This window comes from Silurus aristotelis, assembly GCF_946808225.1.
Source record: "Silurus aristotelis genome assembly, chromosome: 6".
Lineage (NCBI taxonomy): Eukaryota > Metazoa > Chordata > Actinopteri > Siluriformes > Siluridae > Silurus > Silurus aristotelis.
This window is the reverse complement of record NC_139579.1, coordinates 22,316,795-22,344,669: the sequence shown is the minus strand read 5'-3', so window position 1 is coordinate 22,344,669 and position 27,875 is coordinate 22,316,795. Positions and strand designations below refer to the sequence as shown.

The 27,875-nt window shown below is 38.8% G+C and overlaps 1 protein-coding gene across 2 annotated transcripts in view; it reads right to left on the bottom strand.

Moving 5' to 3' along the window:
- The window catches only part of supt3h (SPT3 homolog, SAGA and STAGA complex component), an 86,335-nt gene that overhangs the window by 19,178 nt on the left and 39,282 nt on the right, over positions 1 to 27,875 (bottom strand). For both annotated transcript variants that reach the window (XM_083545513.1, XM_083545512.1), the window contains exons 3-7: positions 22,339 to 22,423; positions 8,765 to 8,851; positions 8,413 to 8,506; positions 4,655 to 4,791; positions 433 to 508 (exon numbers count right to left, since the gene is read on the bottom strand). In XM_083545513.1, coding sequence (XP_083401639.1) covers positions 433 to 508; positions 4,655 to 4,791; positions 8,413 to 8,506; positions 8,765 to 8,851; positions 22,339 to 22,423 — 479 coding nt within the window. The remainder of the gene's footprint in view (positions 1 to 432; positions 509 to 4,654; positions 4,792 to 8,412; positions 8,507 to 8,764; positions 8,852 to 22,338; positions 22,424 to 27,875) is intronic.

Sequence of the window (27,875 nt, the reverse complement as noted above, 5' to 3'; positions counted from 1 at the left end):
ATAAGGAAGACGGCAGATAGTAGTTTTTCTTAGTGTTGTGTTGAAGCGGTTTGAAAAACGGTACGACTGGTATGATGGTTGAGTGGTGTCATGTGCCTTAAAGGAATTTTACTAGGATTCACGCTCCCTGGTTGGGAACTGTATGATGGAGGGAGCTAGCTGGTGGATGTATTGCCAGTGGACCAAACTGGGGAAAATCAAGAATTCAGCTGCTTATACTATGCTTATGTGTGGTTTTGTTCCAGTTGTTGTAGTTTTGTTCCAGTTCATTCTCATTATGACATTGTAACACACATTTCTTAACATTAGTTTCATTATTATAAACTACTGATGATTTTAGTCTTCTCGTTCGAGATCACTGCCGGTCAGCCATTTAATCTTATTGTCTAAATGTATTTTATAGTATGCATTTATTATACAAGGAATACTTACAAAAACTAAGCTGTCGGCTTTCGCAAAACTCAGCATACTGTGCCGAGTCCATATTCCTCGTCTGTTTTTCAAGTCTCTGCAGATGAAAGAAATAAGATTATTTTTTTCCCCTTCAGGACAAATTCCGTTATCTCGCAGATTGGCTGACCTTTCACAGAGCAGCTCCCATATCTCTGGTAAATGTGAGAGTGACTTGCGGCTAATTACATAATGTCATGTTGTAAAACCAAAACGCACTACTGTGCACCTGGAGGCATCAAAGAGCGTGCACGTGAGTAGACTGCCGAGAACTCATGCGAAGGGAATCTCCAATCCCAGTCGGAGTCACGGTGAAAATCGTACTGAGGGTGAAAACAGTCGAAATTACAGAGTCTATGAAAAAGTTCAGCTCATCTTAGCATCATCAATCATTCAGTAGGTGTATTCAGTAGTGCGCTGAATGGAAGACCGCTTTATATGACACATAAGACTCACACACAAAAACACACATACAGAGCACTTGTTGTATAGTTAAGGCATGTAATACTACAGGAGGCAAGGGTTATTTACAAATAATACCATGGTACAAGGAGTTACATTCTTCATGTACGTCATTATGGCTTAACTGCCTGACACAATGGTGTACAATGTGGTCAACGGCACAATAGATTAATTTAGGGTGTAAGTGTTAAACCTTTAAGTGCTTATCTGTTCCTCCTGTAATAATCTCTTCCATCACCCTGCAAGGCATCTTGAAAAACCAGGTGGCAGGCTGCGTTTTTTTATTTTTAAGGCTTAAGGTTTAGTTTTTAGGCATTGATTTAAGTTTTATATCAATCTCCTAATACAAAATATCCAGCATTAGTGGGAGCCACGTGGCATAGTGAAATATCACGACAACAGATCTACTGTCTTTACAGACTTTAAGAGAGCACTGAGCTATAACTAACACGCCTAATAGCAAGCAAATAGGCCTCGCTTTGAATTTACGGCTCAACCTGTTAAATTGCAGGTCAGCACCTATAATTAGACATTTCCTTACCCTGGACCAACTTCATACATTTACGGAGCAGTCCAGCAGCATGTGTGGTGTTTAAAAAAAAAAAAAAAAAAAAAAAAAAAAAAATGGGGCAAACTCTGACTTTCAGGGTTTCGCAGGGTGTGCATTAAAAAAAAAAAAAAAAAAAAAAAAAAAAAAAAGGCTTATAGTTTATGACTCTCCCATTAAACCTGTGTCCACAGGTTCAACTTTTCCACAATTCAAGAGAGCGCTGGCTTTGTAGACCAGTCAGAGCAACTCACTGCATCTCCTCATCCAGCCGACGGACAGTCTGACATCCAGCTCGAACTCGGGGCTCGGCGCCCAAATCGAAACTGCAGAGATCACTTTCAGCCCACCCAAACCAACCGGAGCCTTTTTATTTAGTTAGCTGGCAGTCGTTAGAAATTCCATCTTCGAAAATACATATTAATGACGGCAAGTGCTGGAACTGCGATTTCTATTAGTGTCGCTAACAGGCGAGCGGAGGTCTCGTTTGCAGTGCAGAAGGGGGAATTTGCAGCAGCCTCGGCGTCTGTGTTCGGCTCCAAACTGAGCCGGGAGCGATAGACGTTGGAGCCGCTGAACTTAAATAACTCTTGTCGAGCACTCAGCCAGAGACAGGAAAATGTTATGACTGTGGCTCATTGACGGAAAAGCGTGGCAGGGGGATTTTGCATTTGAATACTATGTTTAGCCGCTGATTAAATCAAAACTTCAAAACTCACCTGGTGATAGCCAGAATATGCCCACAACTGAAGCTGAGCTGTGCGATTCGACATTGACAAATATTTGATTTGGCTCCTGTGGGCTTTCATGCTATGCCAGCGTGGTCTGGATAAAGAGAATCGCCAATTTGTACTAGAGATAGGAGTAATAGAGACTTCCATAGGTCATAACTCAAAGTGCAATTTTGGATAGCTCGCTAGTCACTAAAATATCAAATCCTCATTTTTATGTCTGGGACAACCTGGGGTGCTCTGGAGTAGAACAGAATTTCAGGCAATATTTTCATACTGCACAATCACTAGCAAAAGCCTGTATGGATACTTAAGAATTACTCAGGCACCGCGTCAGTGTTGAGAGGCTCTGGATGCTGCTGGGGGGCTGCTTTGAATCACTCTTACCAAAACACTCTTAGACTGAAGGGAATTCGAATAAGACACCTGATGCTACTTAGAGCTTGGAGAAGACCACAGAATAATATCCTAAAGCACCACAATTATCCTTTTCAGCAGGAGAAAGAAAGAGTCAACTGCACAAATCCATTACAAGTTCACATTACTGTCATAAAATAATTGTTTTTAATTTCTCAAAAGCTTAGGTAAGTTTGAAAAAAGCATACACACATTCTGATTAATCCTGAAACTTTCACTGACCCAAGTGCCATCATTAAAAAAACGTTTTCTGTAAAACGAAATAGCACAAAAAAAAGATTTTATGAAATCACACATCGAGGACAAAGAAAAAAAGGTTATAATATAACGAAGAAAGTTCAAACCCCATTGTGAAATATGAAAAATACATTTCCCTGGAGTCCCAGAATAGAATATCTCTGAAGATTGCTGTCATCATAGCATCAATGCCAAAACAATGTAGATCCCACACATGACAAAGAGATTTTTAAGCATTCCCATCTGAACGTAGCCAAGAAAATAACAGATTGTCAAAAGATCTTAGAGAGTCCATGAAAAGACTAATGGTCTGCCTAAAGAAATCCTATCCACATACCATTGACACAAACACACGCACAAAAAAAAATGAAAAGGCCATCGCAGTAGGATCAAGACTATAAGTGAGCAACCAAATTATAACCCTGTCTGACCTGATGCATGGCAGTTGTTACTGCCAGTACCGAGGCCTGGGCATTCACCAAACGCTTGGACTATAAGCTGCGGGTTTGGAAATAACGTAAAATAGCGCCCATGGTATTGACACAAGTGTTATAATATATTTACATCACCCAGAATCCTTTGGAGAGTCAATGGAGGATATAGCAGGATGCTTTAAAAAGGGGCCATTTACTGTAAATAGTAACTATATTGAAGAAATCTTGGTGAGTAGTGGAGAAATACGCCGAGCCAACCGAAGAAACTGAAAAAACTTCGAGACATTGTATTACTAGACACAGTCAAATTAAATTCCAATTGTCTGTTCCTTTTCAAGGAAATGCACATTATGTGTTCTTGACAGTGCCTAAGGAGCAGAGGGTGCACCAAGATGAAGCAGCTCGGTGCACTCAGGGTAAGCCATAAAACTGCTCCATGGGGCTTCATGAGCAGTGCAAAGTGGGAGGCCCAGAAGGATACAGTTGCTTATACCCAAAAAAGATCGTCCTGATAGCTAAAACACACCCATTAAAACACTAAGAACAAAGTTTTTGGGGAAAACCACAGGCTTTCTGGGCCACGGCCAGAACGACTCGGGCTTGGTTTTAATTGAAACAGGGTATATAAAGTCTCATTGCGATACCTCTCCCCCTTTTTTCGGAACACGTCCATGGTTCCTGCTTCAGTCAGTTAATTACGTTTCTCAGTCATGGCCCTTTATTTCAATTGGCAGTGTGAGGACAAACGGATGTTATAGAACGCTCCCTTACTTTTCCTCTAGAATAGTGCTGAGACAAGTGAGAGCGGTGGATTGGAAAAGGTTGAGGGGTTTGGCATACATGTCTCTGTGTCCAGCATTGCATCTCGTTACCATTTGTTCATACGGCCTGAAAAACGCCAACACTGTCTTTCTAACGACACTGGACACACACACGGCTAAACTTTCTCACCTCCTTCCTGAGTTCTGCTCATTTGCATGTCAGGCTCTGTGCAATGGAAAGTAGATGGATATAGCATTGCTGTGGAAAAAGTCTGCTAAAATGTTCAGTCTACGAGTGGACAAGAACAAAAAAAACCAGAAGGACCTTATGACAGGCCTTTGAGGTCTGGCTGCTTGTCTTCAGTGGAACCTGAACACTTTAACTACTCTTTCATTGCAGACAGACTATCGAGTGTTTCTGTGGTCAGAGGGCACATAGTACATGTATAAACACCTTGTTGAAGTGAGATCCGATTCCCAAATGAGAAGCCCTATGTATAATCATACAGGTACCCTACACAACTCACTTTCTCTTGACCACAAAAAGACTCTCTCTCTCTTGCTGTCTCAGCTCTGCATATATCAGGGGCTATCAGCGCTCTCCATCCCACTCACCTCCATCCGCTCCTGCTTGACTTCATCCAACTCCTCGTCCTCTAACAGTGTCAGGAACTCCCCTGTCTGGTCAATGGAGCCCAGGAAGTCCAGCACCAGCTTCTGCCTCTTGTTGGCACTACTGCTGGAGAATTTGTCTAAATGTGGACACACATAGAAACACACACACACACACACACACACACACACACACACACACACACACACACACACACACACACACACACACACACACACACACACGTATACAGATTTAATGACTCTCTGGTGTCCACATCTGCAGGCCAGCTGGCCTTGTTTACACCTGAGCTGTAACAAGACGAGCCCAAGGCGCTGCCCACTCAGCTGTCATCTCTTCTAACTCTGTATTAAAACACTGGTATTAAATGTGCACCATGAGAAACAGGCTTTTCCAATTTAAAGAGCCACTATCTATGCTGTTTCTACATCACTCTTTCACTGCCCTAATTGCTATTAGCCGTATTAGCTGTTTAATCCGTCCTGAAGAAAACCATGATGTGTAGTTATGAGGAAATTATTAGCAAATGAGAACGAGGAGGTCGAATAGCATTGGATAACAAGAGTGTAAAAAATAACCCCCGACTCCACTTTCACTAAACAATTTGATTTAAACAAACAAAACTATGGTTATTTTTAAAAGAAAATCTACGTTAAACATTATAACATTTCATTTCAAAGATTGCTCACTTCCTGGCTTAAGTTCAACAGGCATAATTAGCTCCCGAGTCCCAAAGGCTTAATACAGCCAACCAAGACAAACTGCTTTTCACTCGGTAAAATATAGAGACCCGATGCTAATTAAATCCCTGCAGCATTGCGCTGGGAAAATGACGTTAATTAAATGAGGGGAAACACAGTGATCAAATGCAACTTTGTGAAGTAATGTCTGCTTGACATGACATAAATAGCCTCAGAAAATGTTTAATCAGTGCGACAGGAATCATGACACCTTAATAACAGCACTTTTTATGGGGCTCGAATTTCTGGGTGCTGCCATGGATAGAGCCTCGAACAGAACCATAATTGTGGTCTCCTTATGTAAACAGACAATTCAATCTAAATGTTTTATATATACACACACACACACACACACACACACACACACATATATATGTAAGTGTATATATATATATATATATATATATATTATATATATATATATATATATATATATATATATATATATATATATATATGTGTATTTAGTAAACTTGCTTTCAAACATTGCAAATATGCTGATGAAGGTATTTAGAACTTTTTTTGGTTGGCTTTAATGTTCCCTAAGTGTATTCTAAATTTGCCATCTGATGCAGTGGTGTGTTTACAGGAATAAAAAAGCTTGGAAAAGCTTGGTTTGGGTGAACAGTAAACAAAAGTAATCTGCAGTGATGAAACGGAGCATTCAAATCGACCAAAATAAACAGGAGAGAAAAAACAAATGCCATCTTTGATCCACCAACAATGACCCACAAAATTCGGCACTGAAGAAAAATGTGGACTGGACTATTTAACAAACTACTGAAATTTACTCAAGCTTACATGATTTACTTTGCAAGTTGAGATGCATTACTGTAAAAAATCCCTTTCTTTCTTCGCTTTCTTGATGGCATGTCTGAATTGTCTACATTAATCTTTCTTTTTTCGCCATTTTAAGGAAAAGGATCTTGAATTCCACCTAACACCCTAAAAACACGTGAAATGTTTAATATTGAAATATTCACAATGTGATTATTAATTGTGGTGTTAATTTCTAGGTTGAATTATGGTTATTCCTAAAATATAAAATAATTTCAAATATAAATGTGACGGCAGGCCTTATAACTGTGGCAACAATTGGGTCTGAGATTCAGGCTGCCTGACCGGAGGGTGTGGCTTCACACCCTGAATCACATGAATTCTGCGCTTTAAAAGTTGAATGGTAAAAACTGGAGAAATAGAGAAACAACCTGAGTTTGGTTAGTATCTAGGATGTTGGGTTGATGACAATCATAGCCGCATCGGCGCTTACTTACAATGCACATTTTCGTTTACTGCATCTGTGTTTTTTTTGTTATTTTTTGTTCGACTGATACCATTAGCAATACATTCATTCTGCACACTGACTGACATTTGAACTTTTTTCTACAGAACATCACATTTTTGTGTTCAATAAACAGTATTATTATTCTAGAACATTTCTAGCATGTTATGTCTTCATTATTTAGCCGTAATAATGATCAGGGTTCAACTAATAATTGCTCACCATTTCCATGTTTAACATGATATTACTGAGAGGTCCTTTGCACATGCATTGAAGACAATAGATGCTGGATCTGTAGTTCTGTAATGCTATGAAGCTATACATGATTGTTGCTTTTAGCTGTGAGCGAGACTCGAGTTTGTCTAGTTAGCGAGTTACAAAATAAATTCCTTCTTGTGGTCAGCAAGAGTAATGTAAGACCAACCTGTCTATGGAAAAAAAAAAAAAAGATTGCAACAAAGCCAAAATCAAAGGTGGACTTTCATTTGAACAAATCTAAGCGTTTGCCAAAGTTTTCACGAGTGACCCTGACTACGAGTAATATTTTAATAGCGCTGTAATCACAACCTGCTGCTCTTAGAACATCTCCGGCATTGTATGATATGCTCCGTATGTGAGAGCAAAAGGCGGGAGACAAGCAGTAGCAGTGATGGGTCACAGCAAGCACACTGGTTAGACTGTGGCCATGGTTCAGACTGTAACGCTCCACGCAGTGGTTTTCATAGCCTAAAGTGCTCGGGAAATTACTGCAGGGGTCAGGATAGAGACAGTGTGGTCTGAATCAGCCTGGTTGCTTCTGCTGTGTCCCCGAATATGCCACCACACACGCGCACCACATGCACCGCAGCAGAGAGAGCAGGAACAGTCGCGCGCTTCCCTCAGGCCTCACAGCGAGGAATCGGGGCAACAGGGACTCCGGATGGTAGCAGAGCCTCTACACTCGACCGTTGCTTTTATGGAAAACAAAGTCAGAAAAAAAAACATATTTCCAAAATCCAGCTTTTCCTGACAGGACGAGGTTCATTTGGGGAAACGTCAACCTTTTTGGAGCCAATTTGAGCACAACACAAACGCTTGGGGAGCAAAAACATTAAACAGAGCAGCCCATCAGACTTTCTCGTGGAAAAAAAAGGGGGAGAAAAAAAAAAAAAAAGGTCTGAATTTACGCGCACAGACATGCAGACTCCTTCTCAATCGACTGCGTGGAGAGCTCACTCTGAACGCCACATTTAACATTATTCCATCTCTCAAGTTACAGGCCAGATGAGGAGCAAAAGTCCTAATGATACTCATCATGACATGAAACGGCGCTGCAGCGTCTTTGCCGGATGATTTTTCCCCTCTCTACGTTTTTTTTTACGTTTCACTGTGATATTGATGGAGAACTAGCAGAAGGAGAGGTGGAACGCTATGCAAAAAGACGAGGCATGCCAAAGCTTCCGCCTGCATTCTGGTAATGACTCTTGCTGATTGACTGTGGCATACAAAATTACCTTGGCTGACTCCAATCATTATGTATCCCTTCATCATTTTAAGCGCTTACTGAATGGTGAAATTCAGTTGGTGCAGGGGTTGGGTGGATTAGAGAGTTGAAGGGGGGGCCTGATTATTTAAAAAAAATTCTTCTTCTAGTCAGAATGTCATAAACATACCCTGGAGCTAAACTGTAAGTGGCCTGTATTTTGCTCTGGTAAACATGATTTATGAATTTGTGTACCTGAGTCCAGCGGCTCCTCGTCGTCAAGGGTTTTCATCAGTTTGGATTTGTAATCTCGAAACTGCATGTACTTAAGGAGTCTTCGCAGTTTTTTCTAAAAGAAAGGGGAACATGAAGAAAAAGCAATGAAGCAGAGAGAGAGAGAGAAAGAGAGTAGATTATAGTTACTTTCCCAATACAAGGGTGGAGGCCTGATTGTTCGAGTTCCAATGATTCCAATCATACCGCATACTGGAGTAATCAGCTATCATTTACTGTGATGGCCGACATTAGCATGAGCCATTGGGTGTATTTGTTTTAGCAGTGTGCTCTTGGATTCTGTGTCTGTCTTTTTTTTTTTTTTTTTTTTTACCTTGTCTTTCCTCATGAGGAAGATGAGATCCTCTGGCGATATGACCCTGGCTCCTCGCAGGAGAGCCACCTCAGCTGCCTGGTGGAGCTGCATAGAGATGAAGAGAAGAACCCATTAAGGAAAAAAAGCAAAAAAAACAAAACAAAACTTCAGCACAGAACAAAAAGCTTCAGTCAGCAGACAACAAGATCACGCTTTAAGATGTTTTTGTTCGACATTCTGCCAGTCAACGCAAGTCGGATGAATGAGTAACAGCATCTGCTGTTTAAAATCCTTGAGGGACTTGATAAGAAAACCACATATTTTTGAGAGCAGCACTTTCATAGTCACATAGGGTCTCCATAAACTTCAGACGATTTTGGCAGACGTAGCGTTTGTTTTGCTTTCTCAGCACTCAAATATGACAGCACAGCTGTCCTTGCCTTCAGGATAAACACGAAAAAAAGGAGTAATAGTTGGAAAATAAGTGTTAGTCAGCCACCTAGTCAATGCCACCTTCCAGGTGCCCACCCTGGGAACTGCAAAATAATAATAATAAGAATAAGATAAAAAAAGAGAAAAATAAGGGGGCGGGGGAAGAATTATTTTAATAACAAGCAAACTAACCTAAAATTAATCCTAATTATACAGTAACTACTATTAATATAAAACAGGCTACACTGGGAAAACTGGGCACATTATATTTACAATGCTGGTATTGTGAGCAATTTCTTATGGAATGGTTTAAAAAAATTATTAATAATTAAAAATCTCAAAACAAATTCCATGAATATCCCAGTGGCAATCAAAAAGAAACAAGTCACTGCACATGATTCACCCTCACAATGTGAGAGTTATGCTAATTAATATGTGTCAAGACCTACTGCATACACATATAATCGCCCTATTCATCTTCCTTACTAGGTTATGGCTAAAAGAAGTACACAGGGATGTTATATTCATATGGAAACAATCTTTAACAGCATGAGGAAAGGCGAAAGAGAGAGCAAGAGAGAGAGAAAAAGAGAGCACGAGCGAGCGAGAGAGAGCAAAGAGAGAGAGACTGAATGAAGCTGAGACACAGCCATTTCATATTATTGCCAAAATGAGCAGAAACACCTCATCCATCACTGTCACCTCCGCCTGAAAATGATAGCTGTCTACACAAAATCAGTAAATCAAATGAACTCTTTGGAAATAAGGAACTTTATGGAAAAACTATGGTATCGACTTACCGATATATTTAACCCTAAACTTAGAGGAAAACTGCCCATAATGGGTAAAGTTAAACCGGTCATTTAAATCCATTTAAAACCAGCAGGGTTTTGTAAGAGCTCATTAGTGCAGGTAATGATCTGCAATACGCTTAGGATTTAAGAGACAAAAATACAAACGCATATAAATAGGGAAAGAAAAGCAATGTGAATATTTTCTGATGAAAGGTGGGAGGTGTCTGAACAATAGTCAATGTTTGTTTGTTTTTTTGTATGAGACATCTGACATTTTGGAAAAAAATATGCTGCATGTCAATACAAATTCAAATGTTCTGAATTAAAAAAATGTGAGAATAAGCCTGTTTTTGTATAAATTGTTAATTATTTAAGTAATAACCAACCTATAAAATCAAACTGTAAATCAGAACAAACATGAAAGCCAAAAACACATTCTCATATGAGAATAAAAAAATAAATATTTAACCTTATGGTCTATCAGATATATTTATTCCTTCTCTGTAGTGTAATGTCTGTTTTATTCCTGGAACAAGCTATAATTGATCTTTTTTTTTTTTTATCCTGGACTTCATTAATTTAAAAAGTAGACCTTCCTGACTTGGGCTAGAGCTAGAAATACACGCAAGCAATTCTTAGAGGATTGTAAACATTTGTTGGTCATAAAAAATGTTTGCTTGCAAATGTGGATCTCAGCGTGCAGTTCGGAGGTAGAATGGGCCTCACACATGCAATCACAGGGCGAGCATTTAAAAACGCACAAACTCAGAAAGCTTCATTTAGTTCTTTCTGGCCTGGCGTCTTTCCAATGTTGACAGACTGACTGCCATATCTGTACCACCATTAAACCAGGAAATAGTTTTTAATAGACAAAAATGGCTTTAAGTACACCTCTCATCCTTCACTCTCCAAATGCACCCAAGCCCAAACACCAGCGAGTCTCTACTCAGTCTGGGTAATTCTAATTCACAAAGACTCATTCTCATAGGACTATCAAATTATTCACATCTGCACTTAGTCCTCCTTGTGAATTAAACAACGAAATCAAAAATATAAAAAGATCCTTTGAACCCTCAAGCACAGGAATAATGTTCTTAATCAGACTGCATTTTATAACTTGCAGTACAATTAAAATGCATCGATCAACACCCTATGATATAACATTTTTATTTATTTCTTAAAGACCAATTTTCTCTTTTTCCTCTCAGAGTTTCCCTAATGAGCACTTTTATTAGACTCAATCTAACTGCAAACTTCAACCACAGCAGCTCTGACCGGATTTGACCCAAATTAACAGGAAAGAGGAATGACCTGGTCCATACTTTTCCTCGGCTGCCCTTTTTCACAGCCAGTTTTTTCCATGCCATTCGAAGTCGCTGGCTCACCAAACAGATTGGGTGAAATAACAGATTAATTTTGGTAATTGCTCTAATTTTACACTCGATGAAAGCAGTCTCCTGAGCTGCGAGGCTGAATGATGTCGGCCGAGTTATTTCGTTTGGGATGGCTCGCAGGCTCGGCGAACACTGAGATCTCTGTGGTTTATTTCCAGCAGCTCAGAAGCAGGCTCTGTTGACAGTTTACTCGAGCGGCCGAAGGACTGTTTTACCATTTCTGGGATGCCTCAGTTATCGCAATGCACAGGCATTCATAAGCGGGAGAGTGTTTTTCTCCATTTTGATATTGCATGAGAAGCTGCAGCCAGACATAAGCGCAGACAGGAGCAGGAGGACAAACACTAATAGCCGCTGAAGACAACCTTTGCCCTTCAGCAAGTCAAGTGCTTCCTTTTAGGAAATGAGGGCTAGAACCCCTTCTGAATCCCCTGTTTTATGTGTGAAATAAAAGCTAATGCATTAGTGTCTGAAATAAGCCTTGACTAAAGAGTTCCCTAAATCAGTGCAATCAGTGAACAAGTGACTCCAACAAGCGAGTACAGAAGCATGGAAGTGTGCTGCGCTGGAGGGAGCGCTCGCCTTGGGCCCTAATTAGAAGGATCCATTTTAATTAGCACACATTTACAAGTGATGCTGGCCTCAGAGGACTGGTTCATGTCACGTTACAGTGTGGGAGAAAAAGGACTGGCTCTCGTGCAACAGAATGGCAGAAGTCAAATAAACAAAGCGGCTGAACGTAATTTCCTCAGTGCTGCTACTGCTCTGTTTTGAAACGAAATCCATTATTTGATTACAAGGGGAGGGTGAAAGGTAAGCGGAAAGGTAAGCGGAACCCATCGTCCTTGTGAGCAACAATTAAACCATTTCCTCTAAAAGCAGGGGGAAAAAAATACATTTCATGTTTGCACAACTAACCTCCCAGACGGACAAACTCACCTCAACTGCACAGTCTTAAAAATAAAAAAAGCTCCAAAATCAACCTTGGCAACTCAAACACGTGATTACATTTCCAGTGCAAACTTAATTAGTGTGTGTTTTGCATGTGTCAGCATCTGGATAATATCACAGGTAACCTTGTTTGATAAGCGTATATTAGATTGGTAAAGCTTAGGAGATCTGTGTAACAGGTCTTTTTATTTGCCGGAGCTGTCTGATGCTCGCCAGGCTGCTATTGGAGTCGCTGTTTGATAATATTATAAAAAGAAAAAAAAGAAGAAAAAAAAAAAAACAGGATTTTTGTCATAAACATTTATGTTTGAAATTATCAAAGCAGCCTCGTTATCAGAGGAACGGGAATTCCGAGAGCGTTTGCACTGATTAAATGTTTTGCTTGCTCTTTGTGGTTTAATGACGTTGTTTGGAAAGTGGCATTATCAATGTTTTGTAAAACTGAGAGTCCCTGAGAGCTCGCCATTTGGGTAAATAAAACAAGTGTTTCCCGTTTTCGACTCCGTGTGACAGAAAGAGAGCAACGGAGGAGGACAGGAATTACCTTGTTATATATAACGGAACATGATGAAGGCACCTGCTGCACTTGGTCTGGCACACACTGATCCTAACTGCACATATCAACACTATTAATCCTCAATATTTGGCCTATAAACCTATAAACTACACTGAGACATAACACAGCTACATTAATAAAAATTAAATAAATAAATAAAAAATAGTGGATGCAAATGCTTATAATGAGGCTTATAATGAGGATGCAGATGCTGTGTAAACTCCTATATAATTTTGACTTAGAACAGAGTTGACAGGTATACAATATACACGTGTGTGTGTGTGTGTGTGTGTGTGTATATGTGTGTATATATATATATATATATATATATATATATATATATATATATATATATATATATATATATATATATATATATATACACATATACACATACATACATACACACACACATATACACACACACACATATACACACACACACATATACACACACACACATATACACACACACACATATACACACACACACACACACACACACACACACACACACACGAGTTACAGCAAAGCAAGAGAGACCGCACAGGGAGCAAGGATGTAAAGCTCCTCTCTCCCTGTGGAAAAACGATACCAAGAACATATATTCAAGCAAAATACACCCCTCATTTATCTTGCCTTGGCAATGCAGAGACTAATTGATCTAGGCATTCGCAAAACCTCTGATGTATGTCAGTGTGAGCACCTGGACGAGAGATGACAGGCACGCTTCCACAAACCCAAACCATTTCGACTCCAAATATCCGGTGAGCGATCGCTCACGGTGGAGTGTGTCGGGCTCGGGGTGGCTCCAGCAGCACTGCGTTTCAGTCTGGGCCTGGCAGAAAACCCTCCTAACAAGAGCGACCACAGGCCACGCGCATGAATACACTTCTATTACACTCAAACCAACCTGAGGACTCAAGCAGCCCCTCCACAGTCCTTAACTGGCTCTAAAAAAAAAAAAAGTTAAATATGTCTGGATCATCATTAGCTCAGACCACCCATCAGGTTCTTAGGTGGAAAGCAGAATCCACAAGATAAACAGGCAACTGAATGTAATAAAAAAATAACCGAGTAAACAGAATTCATAAACAAAAACAGGTCTGGAGAGTTTTGCTGCTGAAAGTTCCTTTATTCCGCTTTAGAGTCCTGATCCAGAGAAATGACGCCTCAGACTTCTCATGTTTATCCTGCAAATAATGCGGATGTGAATGTGAAAGTCTGCAGACGATCTCGCTTTAGGAAACGTGGACGGCACAAGGTAAGGAGTTTTTTTTTTTTTTTCAAATAATTTTTCAAATTATGAATTCAAATCTGTAATAATATAAACAAGCCATTATATTCCCTATAGATAAAGAGAATTTAAAGTTACTGTGTTCAGATTTCAAATGAGCGGTTAATAGCTATTAATAACTATCCCATGCCTCCTGGTAATAAAAAGGATAATGTACAATAGACTCATAATTTGATTCGTTCGCTACACAGGCGCAGGACATTTTCACACGGTCCAATCAAATTTACAACAGCAGACCTTGCTGATATAGTTATATAACCAAATTGCCTCAGAGCAAAAAATAAATAAATAAAACATTTTAATAAATAAAAAATTGTAATTAAAAAAAATTAAATAAAAGGCCAAGGGAATTGATAGAACCTCGGGTAGCAGAGAGCGTCCAGAGAAATAAATGCCTATGAAAGCAGCGCCTGCCAACTTTTGCACCTGGTGTTATAGGATGCAGCCAAGTGAACTCTGTTTCACATGCAGGCAAAATGTGAAGTCTTTTCACGCTGCTGTTTGGGTTTCTGGGTGAAATCAGACGACTACAGACGTCTGGGGGAGGAAACGTGCTGAATTAACTGCCCCCTCCCTGCACACATTACAAGAATGAATTACTCATATTCTGTCCATTTTCTTTAAGCATTAATCGGCCTGTGGAAGTGTGCCTGCAGAAACAGCGTCTTCTTACAGGAGTACGAGCGCTAGATCATGTCATGCATAAATATAAAACAGCGGATATTTCCGCGTGTTAATCTTGAACCCGACACTAAATATCACGAGTAGAATTTCATTGTGAAGATGCGTGGTTGTACAAAGCTCACAGTGTAGTAGGAGTCATCACTCACTCAGAAATGTGTTTCTGAAAGGCACTAGGGGTCAGTGTAAGGATCCCACTGACAATCCATGGAAAATATGCAAAACTACTTTAATCATTAGCCTTCGACTGTCAGTGTGAACATGCTGAAGAGTACTTTTTAGACTTGAGACCAAGCATAGCAGTGGCCAAAAAAAACTTCACTCACCAACTTATTAAGAACTGGATAATGCTGGAGAAAACACAAGGCTAGGGAAAGGTTGGAGAACATTCCTGCATACACACAGTACAAACTTTAATGACTTGTGATGAAGAAATCAGAAATAGTCATGCTATAAATATATACGCAGATGTAAAAAAAAAAATAATAAGTACGAACCATCCTGATACAATTGCTAACTAATATATATCGCACAGTCCAATCTGAAATAAATAAAAAAATGCCAGAGAAATTTGTTATTGACTGACGGGAGAAAATACTGACATCATACTGTGTTCAAAAACAAATCTTTATATCGATGTAACTGGATTATCAGGACGTATTTATTGCTCGACACCTAAAAGCGATTCAGAACGTCGCTCAAGCGAAGGGTGTCTACCTAACTCAATAAATGTAAACATAAAAGGGATGACATATACTTGTGTATATATACACACACACACACACACACACACACACACACACACACACACACACACACACACACACACACACACACACACACACACACACAAGAACGCATTTGCATGTATATGAAATGCATGAGCTGCTGCAAACACCATATGCACGCAAGTCTGTGAAGTGCACATGACTACAGGACAAATTCTCGCATGCTCACTTCTGTGCTCTTGTATGCTTATGTATTGCACTGCAGTTCTGGATAAATGACATTTTGTTCCGATGTTTATCAAAGAATGGCAATGGCATGTCTTAATACTAAACTCAAATGTTAGACCTTTTAAATAAAATACAAGCATATTGACTTATTCATACATTAAACATCATGACATCTTGAAAATAAATATTGTTGTAGCTCCTTTAATGGTATTAAAAGCTGCCTTTAAGTGATGTTTTTCAGAAAATGTGAAAGTGTAAGAAGATACTTTGTCACACAAAAACAAAAAAAGCCCTAAATTGTACATGTTCATGCTTTTCCACTACACAGTAATGAAGTTTCATAGGAAAGTCTTGAGTCAGCATTTGTGATTTCTCCTGTACAGTTACAGTACTTCCAGAGAAAAGTGAACGGCTGCGATACAGGAAGTCTGTATGCCAGGTCAACTCTCCACACAGCCTTCTCAAGTGAAGTGTCAGAGCTTTAGATAAGAACTAGAGGTACAGAATGTATTGTGAAATGGTTCGTCCCAGAATTGCTGCTATGTTCTATTTTGATCTCTTTATCTTTAAACTCTCTAGACCAACTCACGGTCACGCCGTGTTATTGCTATAAATGATCATAGAAATTTAAATAAAACTCCATGACTGATAAAAATGTAGGTCTTTTTTAAACCTTAACTTAAGAATGTTCAGTGAGGAAGCCATGAGAAAACACGCAAGGTGTTCCAGCGATAAGCCACGCGCGTATGTGGGCAGACCACGCTCGGCGCTCAGAGTCAGTCGCCACCAAGGCAGTGTGAAATGTTTTGCAGGCCATCTGGGAAGGATTTATTGTGTAATTTGGTTTATTACCACTGCGGTCTTCGTCTAAGTAGCATGAACACAATTACGGTCCACTCGGCACGGCTACACCTGGCCTCTCCAAACAATAATAAATCCAGGAGAGAGAGAGGAAACAGGGAATTAATTGAGGGTTATCGCCATCATGCCCTGTTTAGTGCTTACCACTGAGAGCCGCGAGATATTTATAGTGCTGCACAAATAAATATCCAATAGAGTTATATTACATGCGTGCACCCACTGAAATAGGTGGTCTTTCCTGAAGAGGTACAATAAAGTGAAGAGAGTTTATTAACAAGTGTGCATGAGGAGAAAACACAGACGATGAGAGAGTAGCTGTATCACACAAGCTACAGTGTGATGAGGTGAAAAAAAAAATTCTAATAAAGAACTAAAGTATATATAATAAAAAATTACTGCATGCCTGTTGTTCTATTGAGTTTCTATTGATAAACTTGATAAATACATAAGAATTATTTTTTTGTATTGATTTTTTTTTATTATTATTATTATTATTATTATTATTATTATTATTTTATTATTTGAATGATAGCAAGTGTCATAACAATGGTCACACCTGCACCTTGCTTTGGCAATACAAATAGTCCCCGAGTTACGATGGCTTGACTTACAATATTTCGATCTTACAATGACAATAGTGATACTATTGTAAAAAATATTCGTGTCCCATTAAAATTTTCATATGATACGTTGGGACGCTTCAAGGATGTGCGCATTACCCATCTTGTGAGATGCCTTACTCTCGTGTGTGTTAGTGGTGTTTCAAAGCCCAATTGTAGCTCCTCTCTCTCCTTTTTAGTGGCGTCACCGGACAATAAAACAGAGGGCATCGCCCTCCAATCGTAAACTGGAGCTCATCCATGCGCCTGCTGCTATATACATATACACTGTAAAGTTTATACTTTAAATATTTTTATATTTAAAAATATGTATATATAAAAAGTTTTAACTATTAAATATCTGTTATCAACTATTATTATTATCAACTGTAATTTAATACATTTCTATATACTACCCATACTGATCACCTCTCTTTAAGACGCCTGGGTAGGATAGGCCATGTCTCGACTTTTCAAGTTATGATGGAGTCATTGGAACGAATTTCCATCAGAAGTCAGGGACTACCTGTTTATCACTGAGTGGTCTAATATAAAATTTTATGAGACTGATTAATAAAGAGAATGTCTGTGACACTCCCACTGTGCTGTTGATGTGGACAGTTGATGTGGACATTTTCAGAACTGTTCCTTGATTTATGTAAACAGGCACAATTTTCTCTGATTAGTTCTTTAATACTCCCAATATTCATTAATAACAGAGTGCATTTGGCCACTTGTTTATATACTTGGTCGATTGTGTCAAAAATTTTTTTTTATAAAAAATAAAAATTAATAATAAACAAAATAAATTATTTTTGTTTTATTTTTATTTTTTTGTATTTCAATAAATAGGCGAAAGTATGTTGACATTCAACCCTCATACCTATATATGGTTTTCCCAGGAAAATGTTAATTAACTATGTCTAAACTGACAACACCAAATGCACCCCAGACCAAAAGCATTGTCTGCTTTGATTAATACTCCTGAAGGTGAAGATAGGTGATTTTTACTTTACATGTACTTTACAGCACAGAGAACTACTTTTTTCCCCCCGCTTAACCCAGCGATAATAGGAAGCTGAAGTCAGAGGGCAAGGCTATGATATAGACTCCCTGCAGCAGAAAGGGTTAAGGGCCTTGCTCAAGGGCCGAAGAGTCACAGCTTCACAATACTGGGGCATAAATCCCCGACCTTCCAATCAGTAACCCACATCCTTAACCACAGAGCTACCACCTTCCTCCCTTGAGGCTAAATGAACACAAATCGCTACAGCGACGCTCTGAAAATCTAGTTAAAGTCCTTAAGATGGTTATCACAACAGCAAAGGAGGACTAAATCAAGAATCTGATTTTTAGTAGATGGTCAGGTGTCCATAAACTTTATTAACATAGAATTACCAAAATAGAACAAGTAAGGAACTGACGCCAGCTAAAATGCTACTTTTTTGTAAAGTAGTAAAAATATAGAAAATGTGACAAAAATGGAAAGACAGCAATACTTGTTAAGTATCATTTAATCAAACTCTAGAAATAAGCCTCCCTTTGGCTTTTAGAACCTTTCTGGTAACCTGTTCACAAACAGACTAATACTGAATTTGCTGTCTGTATCTGTTCAGTGTCTATGACCTGATTCACATCAAGCACATCTGTCTTTAAACAACTAATGCTTCACAAATACACATGTCCTAACCAATGATAAAGCTTTGGGGTACAAAATAAAAAAATGCTCATCAGTGATAAATCTTTCTTTAAATATCAATGACCTCAAATTTAATGTATGCCATGATATAGGTAATAAAAATGAAGATCAGTTTCATTTTCCAGCGCATCACTAGTTACAGCTTTATCATGCTTGTCTCTATCATGCTGTGAGCTCTGTGTATCTTTGGACCTACAGAACAGAGTTATATGTCCTCAGGGAGAAGTCTGTAAATTACTTGAGCCTGTCCTGGCTTTTTTATGTTTGGCAAGTAAACCTCCACAAGAGTTTTTAAGTGCAGTGATTTATAATATGCAAGATACTCCGCGCATCTGATAGAAAGCCAAAGCGTCTATAAATCTGTCTGGCACTGGCCGCTGTCAGAAAGTATGGACAGAGCAGATGACAGTTAACATTAATGCATTACCTGAACAAGACAAAAGTGCATGTGTACTGATGTGAGGTAAAAGAAGGCAGCTTCATCCGTGGCCTGTGTGGCATCTGCTTTTTACAGCAAAACAGATGCGAACAGCTTTACAGCTTAAACACATGACTTTTATATCATCTGTTAACAAAACTTGGACTTATCAGGATTTATGTATTTTTTTTTAAAAATGGGTTACTGTCATAAAGGTTATTTTTTTGCATCTGAGCATATTTTACCACCTTAAATGTACATTGATAAAACTCAATTTAGAGATCCATTTCTATTAAAATGATTAGTATGAAACAAACTGCAGTGTGATGTGCTGTTACAGATGGATTTTAGTGAAAGATAAATGATAAAAAAAAACCCTGATGTTAATGTCGATTGTCCTCATAAAGATGTACAACTGCTCAGAAAAGGTCTCAATCAAGACAAAAGGTCAGTAAAGACATAAACCATTACTGTAAAGTGGAGTTATTGTAAGAACCTCAAAGTGGACTATTTAAATATAAACACAAATCCAGAAGTGTTTCAGACCTCTTTTACCCTCTAAAACCACAGCAAATTGTCAATTTCTTTTTGCATTTATAGTTATATTTTGTATTTGATTTTCAAACAGTCATGCCCTCATCAGGCTCTGTTTTATAAAAGTTAATAAGGAGGAAAAAAACAACAAAAAAACCCACTGCAACAGGCAATGTTGTTTGAAAAATGAGAAAGCCTACTGTTCCAAAGACTCTCCTGTGGTGAAAAATTCACTTACTGTTACAAACCACTGACACTGCAGACTCTTTAAAATGTTAAACAAACATCTCCTTACAGAACACATTGTTAAATCCCATCAACAATACACATCCATGTGAACATGCTGTTACTATAGAAATGATAACATCGAACAAACACATTGATTTGTTATTTGAGTTCGAATTTTCTGTTGCTGAAATTTTTCTGACCGATCCAATAAGAGAATTCAGCAAGTGGTTGTATATAAATAATTGCAAGAAAGCTTGCGAGATTGTACAGTAATAAATCAAACTGAAGCTTAATTCTCATTACAGAGCTCTTGACTTCAACAAAATAAACTATATAGACAACATTTTTATTTGCTTTTTGAACATCCCATTCCACATATTTCCACATTTTCTGTGATAATAACCTCTACTCTTCTGGGAAGATGTTCTACTAGATTTTGAAATGTTTTTGTGGAGATTTGTGCTCATTAACCAAGTTCAGGTGTAAGATGCAGCGTGAGACGGCCTGGAGTCCAGTCAGCATTTCAATTCCTGCCATTCAGGTGTTCAATATGGTCGAGGTCAGAGCTCTATAGCACACCACACAAGATCTTCTTACTCCAACCCATATAAACTATTTTCATGGAGTGAAAGAATAAAATTGATATCCTACACAACTGTGTACCTCCAATAATTTGGTAACGGTTTGGAAAAGAACCAGAAATGCTGGAAAAGTCAGGTGTCCCTATACATTTGCCCACATAGTGTATATTTAGATTATATTTATATTTCATACAATTTCTCAAACAACTACAAAGAATTGATTTGTTTCAGCTAAAAAAAAAAAAAAAAAAAAGAAAAAAAAAAAGTAAAAAAAAAAGAAAAAAAGTATGAACTGCGTAGAAGTTTGCATTATGTTTCATATCTGGAATAAGACAGTTCTTGGCAATAGACACAGACTTTTGGGCCCTACTTAATCTCAGGAGAAATACACAAAAGGAGCTGAAATCAAATCCACAAGCCAAGTGTGATCACTCTAGTCGAGTTTGCCATCCTGTTGATGCCATGATGTCCCAGAATTCTCCACGGTGCAGCACTAAGACAACAGCTTGATGAATAAACATGATGTTTGATTTGACATGGGCTTGGAGGCTTGAAAACACTTTCATATTAAAAACTCTTGCTTTTCCACTGCGATTTTAGAAACTGTAGCGTGGTTTGGCTCAGAGAGGAAAAACAGAAATGCACAAAAAAAAAAACCATACAATAGCAAAAAACAGCTACTGTGTAACAACTGGAAGAGCGTAAAGAAACGCGGACACTGAAGACAGGGTTGTGCAGCTGCATGATGGAGGGGCTGTATTGTCTTTTTTCCCCAGCAGTGCACAAACACACACGGAGGCCTGATTTAAGAGCCCTGTGACTCGATGGGTTAAAGGTCAAAGCAATGAATGTTAAGAGCTACTTCTCTCCTCGTAGAAAGGCAGGGTGCCGTGGAGTTATGGGGTGAAAGGTTAAAACTACAGCGCGTGTCACAGCTGCCTTCGGACATAACTCTTTTTGGGTGTACTAACTTCGGAATGCGTGCATGTTTCTCTTCTGACAATGCGGACAGCCCCGATCCCACCATTACGAAGGGTAATATACCGAAGGTTAATCATTTCTGGCCGAGATTCCCTACATAAACAGCAGAGCTGTTGCTTCACATGAGGTTTCTTTGATGAGGGAGGCTATAGGCCACTACAGTCAGCGTTTTCATGTGCTTGCGGTAAACGCATGACAAGGTGCAAGTACAGGCATAACGCTGTTTATCTAAGCAATGAAAGCAGTTAGCTATGAAAAGCAGAAGTTATTTACTTCATTTTGTCCATTTCTTTTTTTTTTTCCGGTATCCCGGATTGACCATGAGCACCATTTCACATGGGCAGGGCTGCTGGGAAAGTTTGGGAGGCGGCTGACATTTCTGAACACTAGCTGTAGCACTGAGGAGAAAAAAAGAAGGTTGCCTGCTCCCGTACTATTTATATTTAATTACAGAGCACGCTTAAACCATTTCCCAGATGCAAAAATGTAAAAACGACTTTGTAATGCAGCGCAACAGCTCTAGAGTGTCACGTCAGTTGTTCTCATAAAATGCATTCTTTAACGAAAATCACGAGGGCAAAAAATATTTTAGAAATTATCGCATGATCCGTGCCGTTCGAATAAGCTTACCATATTGATGAGCTGTGTGTGCACTATGTCTTCGACGAGGGCGGCGGTTTCATGTAGGGGTCTCCGAGAATCCCCCAGTGCAAACCTGCAACACAAAAAACACACACTGTTAAAGATGCCAAAATACTTTTACAATGGGGTTTGATTGCTATAAAGCTAAAGGTCAGGAATATTTCAGAGGGCAGCTTCATTGAAAGGCAGTTTTTTGTAAATATGCCATTCAAAAATAATTCAATTACATTTTAAATTCAGCATTTTTAACAATAAACATTATCTTAAAGCAGCTGTACAGAGATAAAGTGGGTATAAAGTTCTTTACAAGAGTAACTTTAGTGCCTACAAGTTTCTTCCTTATAATTATAGGTTAATCACTAATGATCGAGCCAGTGGCGACTGTGGCAAGGAAAAACTACCTGATAGCATTAGGAAAAAACCTTGAGAGGACTCAAAAAGGAAACCCATCCTGTGAAAGGTGCTTAAATGTAAAACTGTTCATGCAACCTGGGGTCCTGTAGTAGACTGCTGATATTAATAATTTATATAAATATAAAAATTTTTATGGAGTTTATGGACCTTTTAAATTGTTCTTAAAATGCGGTGGAGTTGGAAAGGTGATGTATCTTAATGAAGAAAAGAGATCATGTATTAATGTAAAGTCCTGAGTTTTTCTTGTTCTCTCTGTTACATTGAATTTATATGTATAGTTGAAATGCAATAAAAATATATATAAAAAAAAAAAAATATTGATATTATAAATATTAATTTCTTTCAATGCTTTAAATAGCTACGTGGATGCCCCATCAACCCCCCTGAACCTATTCGATTTTTTCACCCTCAATTTATCCAAAGTCAATCAAAACTCAAGCGTGTGTCATTGGACAGGGAGGCTCCATTCTAACAGTATAAACGATACAATATGTAGGGGGTGAACAGATATTTAACTGCAATCTGCAGAAAAGTTTGGATTCATAAGCAACCAGCAGAGAGGAACTGATTTTATACAATTATTACAGAATTAAAGAAGCACATATTTCACCACAAGTCACGTCCACATCCATATTAGATTACACATAAAAATGAAAAGATATAATGCTATAAAAAGATTTCACTTTTGTACTTTTATTACTGACAAGAAAGAAAGCCATCAAGCGAGCATGAATGCCAAACTGTTCAATAATTAAACAGATGTGATATATACTGGAGAAAAAGACTGCATGGCAGCAGGCCTTGTATTTTCACCCTGCTATTTTCTTATTGAACAATTTGCTTATTCAGACAGAAATGCAAAATATTTGGTTTTGTTCTCTACTGGCTCACAAGACCGAGGTTTGCAAATTTCACCTAGGAATTTCACCTGCAATTTCATCAAAGTTCACCTAGGTAAACTAGGAGCGAAGCTAAAGTGATTGCAAATCATTTTCACATCTTTTACGTCACACGTCCTTTCCCCTTCAGTGAATTTTCCACCGGATGAATTTTTATCACGCTCGGTCTGAACTCTACTTCAAACTGCAAAGCCAAAACATAGACATACTGAGGGGTCAAATAATGATAACTGGCATGGTTAAGTCTTAAACATTGGAATGAATTCTTTATACATAAACCTAAAATATCTCAAATATAGGTTGTCTGGTTTTCAGGAAACACTTCTGAAATGAAATAAAATAAAAAACTAAAGCAAGTAAGTAAAGCATCACAGGGTAGTGTCTATATATGCACCAAGTAACACAAAGAGGTCAGAGGTGACTGCAGTATCACACTTCTGCTTGTAAAATATGTTCAGAGTAGAGCTCTAACTACCTGCCTGTGGTCAGTTGAGGGTTGATGGCCTTGCTCAAGGTGCTGGGATTTGAAATTGATCAGATCGAGTTCAACTTCTTCCACTAGTGTATCTCTACTCAACAAAGAATAGAGAAAAGTCATGCTTTATTCATACCCTCAGTGGCACAGAGCTCTGTGCATTCATGACGATAATACAAACACACACCAACACACACCGACACACACACCGACACACACACCGACACACACACCAACACACACACCAACACACACACCAACACACACACTAACAGCTCCTTATCATGCCATTGGTTTGCACTGTTTTATACAAACCTAGGGTTGCAAAGAGGTGGAAGATTTATAATAAATTTCCTGAAACTTTCCATGGGAAATTCATCAAGGGAATCTTGGAAATATGCCAAGTTGAAAACTTACCAGGAAAATGTATATAAACTGTTTGCATATGCAAGCATGAATATAACCATTTTGTTTGGTCATAAGCAGAAATACATGCAAAATAATACATATTTTCAACTGATTTAACTGTATAATTTTGTTGCACAATAGCTTACACACAGCACAAGGAAGTTGTAAATATGAATTTATTTACTATACAAGTGTAAGCATAAATGGAAACTCGCCAAGATGGACATTTCTTGATCTTATGTTGTGTGCAGAATTCAAGAAATTATCTGTTATTTAGGAATGCACAGTGCATGTAGGGGGTATGGCCTCAATTGCCCTGCAGTAAGTGTGCTGAAATCTGGATGTTTTAACCAGGATTTTTTTTTTCCCTCTTTCTCAACTACATCTCTGATACAGGCTACAGGCTGATACAGGCTAACCTGCAAGTTTGCTGATTCACTTTAATTCCCATAAATTCCTGTTAATCCCCATGTTTCAATGTTTTCTTGGAGACACCTAGAATTTTACAACCCTATACAAACCTACATCAAACTTAAGCTCCAGGTGTTGACGTGGCTAATTCCTGAATTGTTTTTTTCACCCGAACACTAAATGCCTAACCCAGATTATGAAGAGGTTGATAACAAGCTGATGAGTGTGTTAAACATCTACAAGGCAGTGAATATTAACAAATGCACCTGAAAATCTCTCACAACCATTTAGGAGGTGGGATGGAAGTGCTGTCAGCGAAGTTGTTTTCATTACAACGGCACCTTCATGCCTGTCAGGAGCCATTAGGATCCGGTTTTCAGTAGCAATTAGGCTCCAGCGTTGTTAAAGCGCTACAGCGAGTATGACTTTGAAGAAAGATCTAAAGATTATTCTCGCTATTACATGACATCCTGTTCCAAAAAATTAAATGACAGCAAATTTTTTAACGTGAGGTCAAGAGCTAAGAGCTGTTACAGCACCAGTTATGCTCGAGTCACGTGCCACTAATGAAAAGCAACGTCACATCAATTAGCGGCTAGGCTAGGCAGCTATGTTCATACCACGTCACTAAAGCTACTCGGCGTACCCTGTTTACAAATTCTACACCCCTTTATTCGCGAGTTTCCCACATCGTTGCTGCCAACGTTTCCCACATTCAGTGCGCTTAATATCGACACAGCGGTTTCGTCCGATGAAAGTGCAAACCGCTAAACAGCCACAGACTCGCTGCAGTTCTAAGAGACTACCATGAGAAACCCAATATTTCAACCAGGAGAATAAATTCACTAATAGACTAAAATGCTGACGAATCCAATGCTCCCGCACAGACATCACTTGCTTCCAAAACAATATCCTCATATTAGTAATTATCCCTCAATCTACATGTGCAAATATTCAAATCCCTTATTTTGTGAAGCTGTACAATAACAACAGTTGTAACAGATTGGTCCTATAAACGTGCAGCTACTTTTTTGGCAACACAAGAAACTTTGTTGAAGACCACCAACTCATTATTATTTTTTTTAATTTCTTTTATGGTTCAAAGACAATTCAAAGAACACACACCTACCCTTTTGAAAAAAAATACATCTGGATATTGAATATCCCAACCATAACGCTGTCAATTAACTTTTATTACAAACCCCCGTTTCATTTCTCTGCTTCACATAAATACATTTGAATTCAAATGGCTTCCAGAAAAAAAAAAAAAATCAGTAATTTACTCCAGTTGTGTAATTTATTCCATTTGTTTAGTCACAAAGCAGTTTAGTTTTGCTCAGGAAACCAGCGAGACAACAGTCGCCATTATAGGAAGTTTGCAGACTGAATTCGGAAAAGAAAAAAATGTGCTTTAAATAAACGTTGCCTCAACATTGCGACTCGAAAATAAAATATATATTTTTTTTTTCCCTTTTTTTTTTTTTTTTTTTTTTTTTTTTTTAAATACAATGTCACACAAAAAGCAGAGTGGATAAAGGCAAGGAGGAAAAAGAACTCGGAAGAGTAACAAACAGGCTCATAATTGTGAACATGCAGCGAGTCTGACATGCTGTTTTTCCTCTTCCTGTCACAGTAGTAGACATACATGAGTGTAGTGCAGACGTTCATAATCCCTTGCATGTTGATCTGAGCTCGACAGGATCATTGGTTTGGCCTGTGGCCCCCTGTGTGTTTACATCGACTGGGCAGCACGAATCGGTCTGCACAAACGATGCTAAACAAAAGCTTGAGAGAGAACGCGGCTAGTCTGTTAAAAAGGGCTGGATGTTTGGGTCCGGGCTTTGTGTTCAAAGTGAGTGCAGCACAGTGGACGCTGATGTTTATGAGCTTGTGGTGCAGCAACAGCCTCCTTTTGCCTTCCTGCATGTCACCATCCGCCTTAGAAACAGGGTAAACACAGTCATCTAAGGTTTCTGATAGCAGAAAACAATCAATCCAAATACATTCAAAGGTCTGCACTAATGTTAGTTTAAACTGCAAACAAGTTTTTTGGGGAACCAGTGGGAAAGATTTATCCTGGCTTTAATCTTCTGCAACCCAAAAACAAAGCTTAGAAAAACACCAAGTTATACAGTAAATAGAGAGGAAAAAAATATTGGAACGACCTGAGTTTTCCAGCCATATGTGGTTCTCCCCCACACTATCAGCGCTGCTACAGAGCTCTGACCTCAACCCTATTGGACACCTTTTGGATGAACTGGAACACTGACTGCACCCCAGACCTCCTCACCCTACATACCTGGTTTTAACACCCTAGTGCCTGAATGAGCAAAATCTAGTGAAGCATGTTATGATCAGGTGTCCATACAGTGTATATACATTATTTATATAATATACACCGATCAGGCATAACATTATGACTACCTGCCTAATACTGACTGGTCTGTGGCTTAGCAGGCCCAAACACAACAAACTGTGAGGCACTGTGTATTCTGACACCTTTCTATCAAAGCCAGCATTAACTTCAACAATTTGAGCTACAGGAGCTCATCTGTTGGATCGAATCACACGGGCCAGCCTTCGCTCCATACGTGCATCAATGATCCTCGGCCGCCCATGACCCTGTCCCCGGTTCACCACTGTTCATTCCTTGGACAACTATTGATAGATACTGACCACTGCAGACCGGGAACAGCCCACAAGAGCTGCAGTTTTGGAGATGCTCTGACTCAGTCGTTTAGTCATCACAATTTAGCCCTTGTCAAACTCACTCAAATACTTACTCTTGCCCATTTTTTATGCTTCTAATACATCAAAATCGCAGACAAAATGCTCACTTGCTGCCCAATATATCCCACCCACTAACAGGTGCCATGATGGAGATAATCAATGCTATTCAGTTCACCGCTCATAATGGT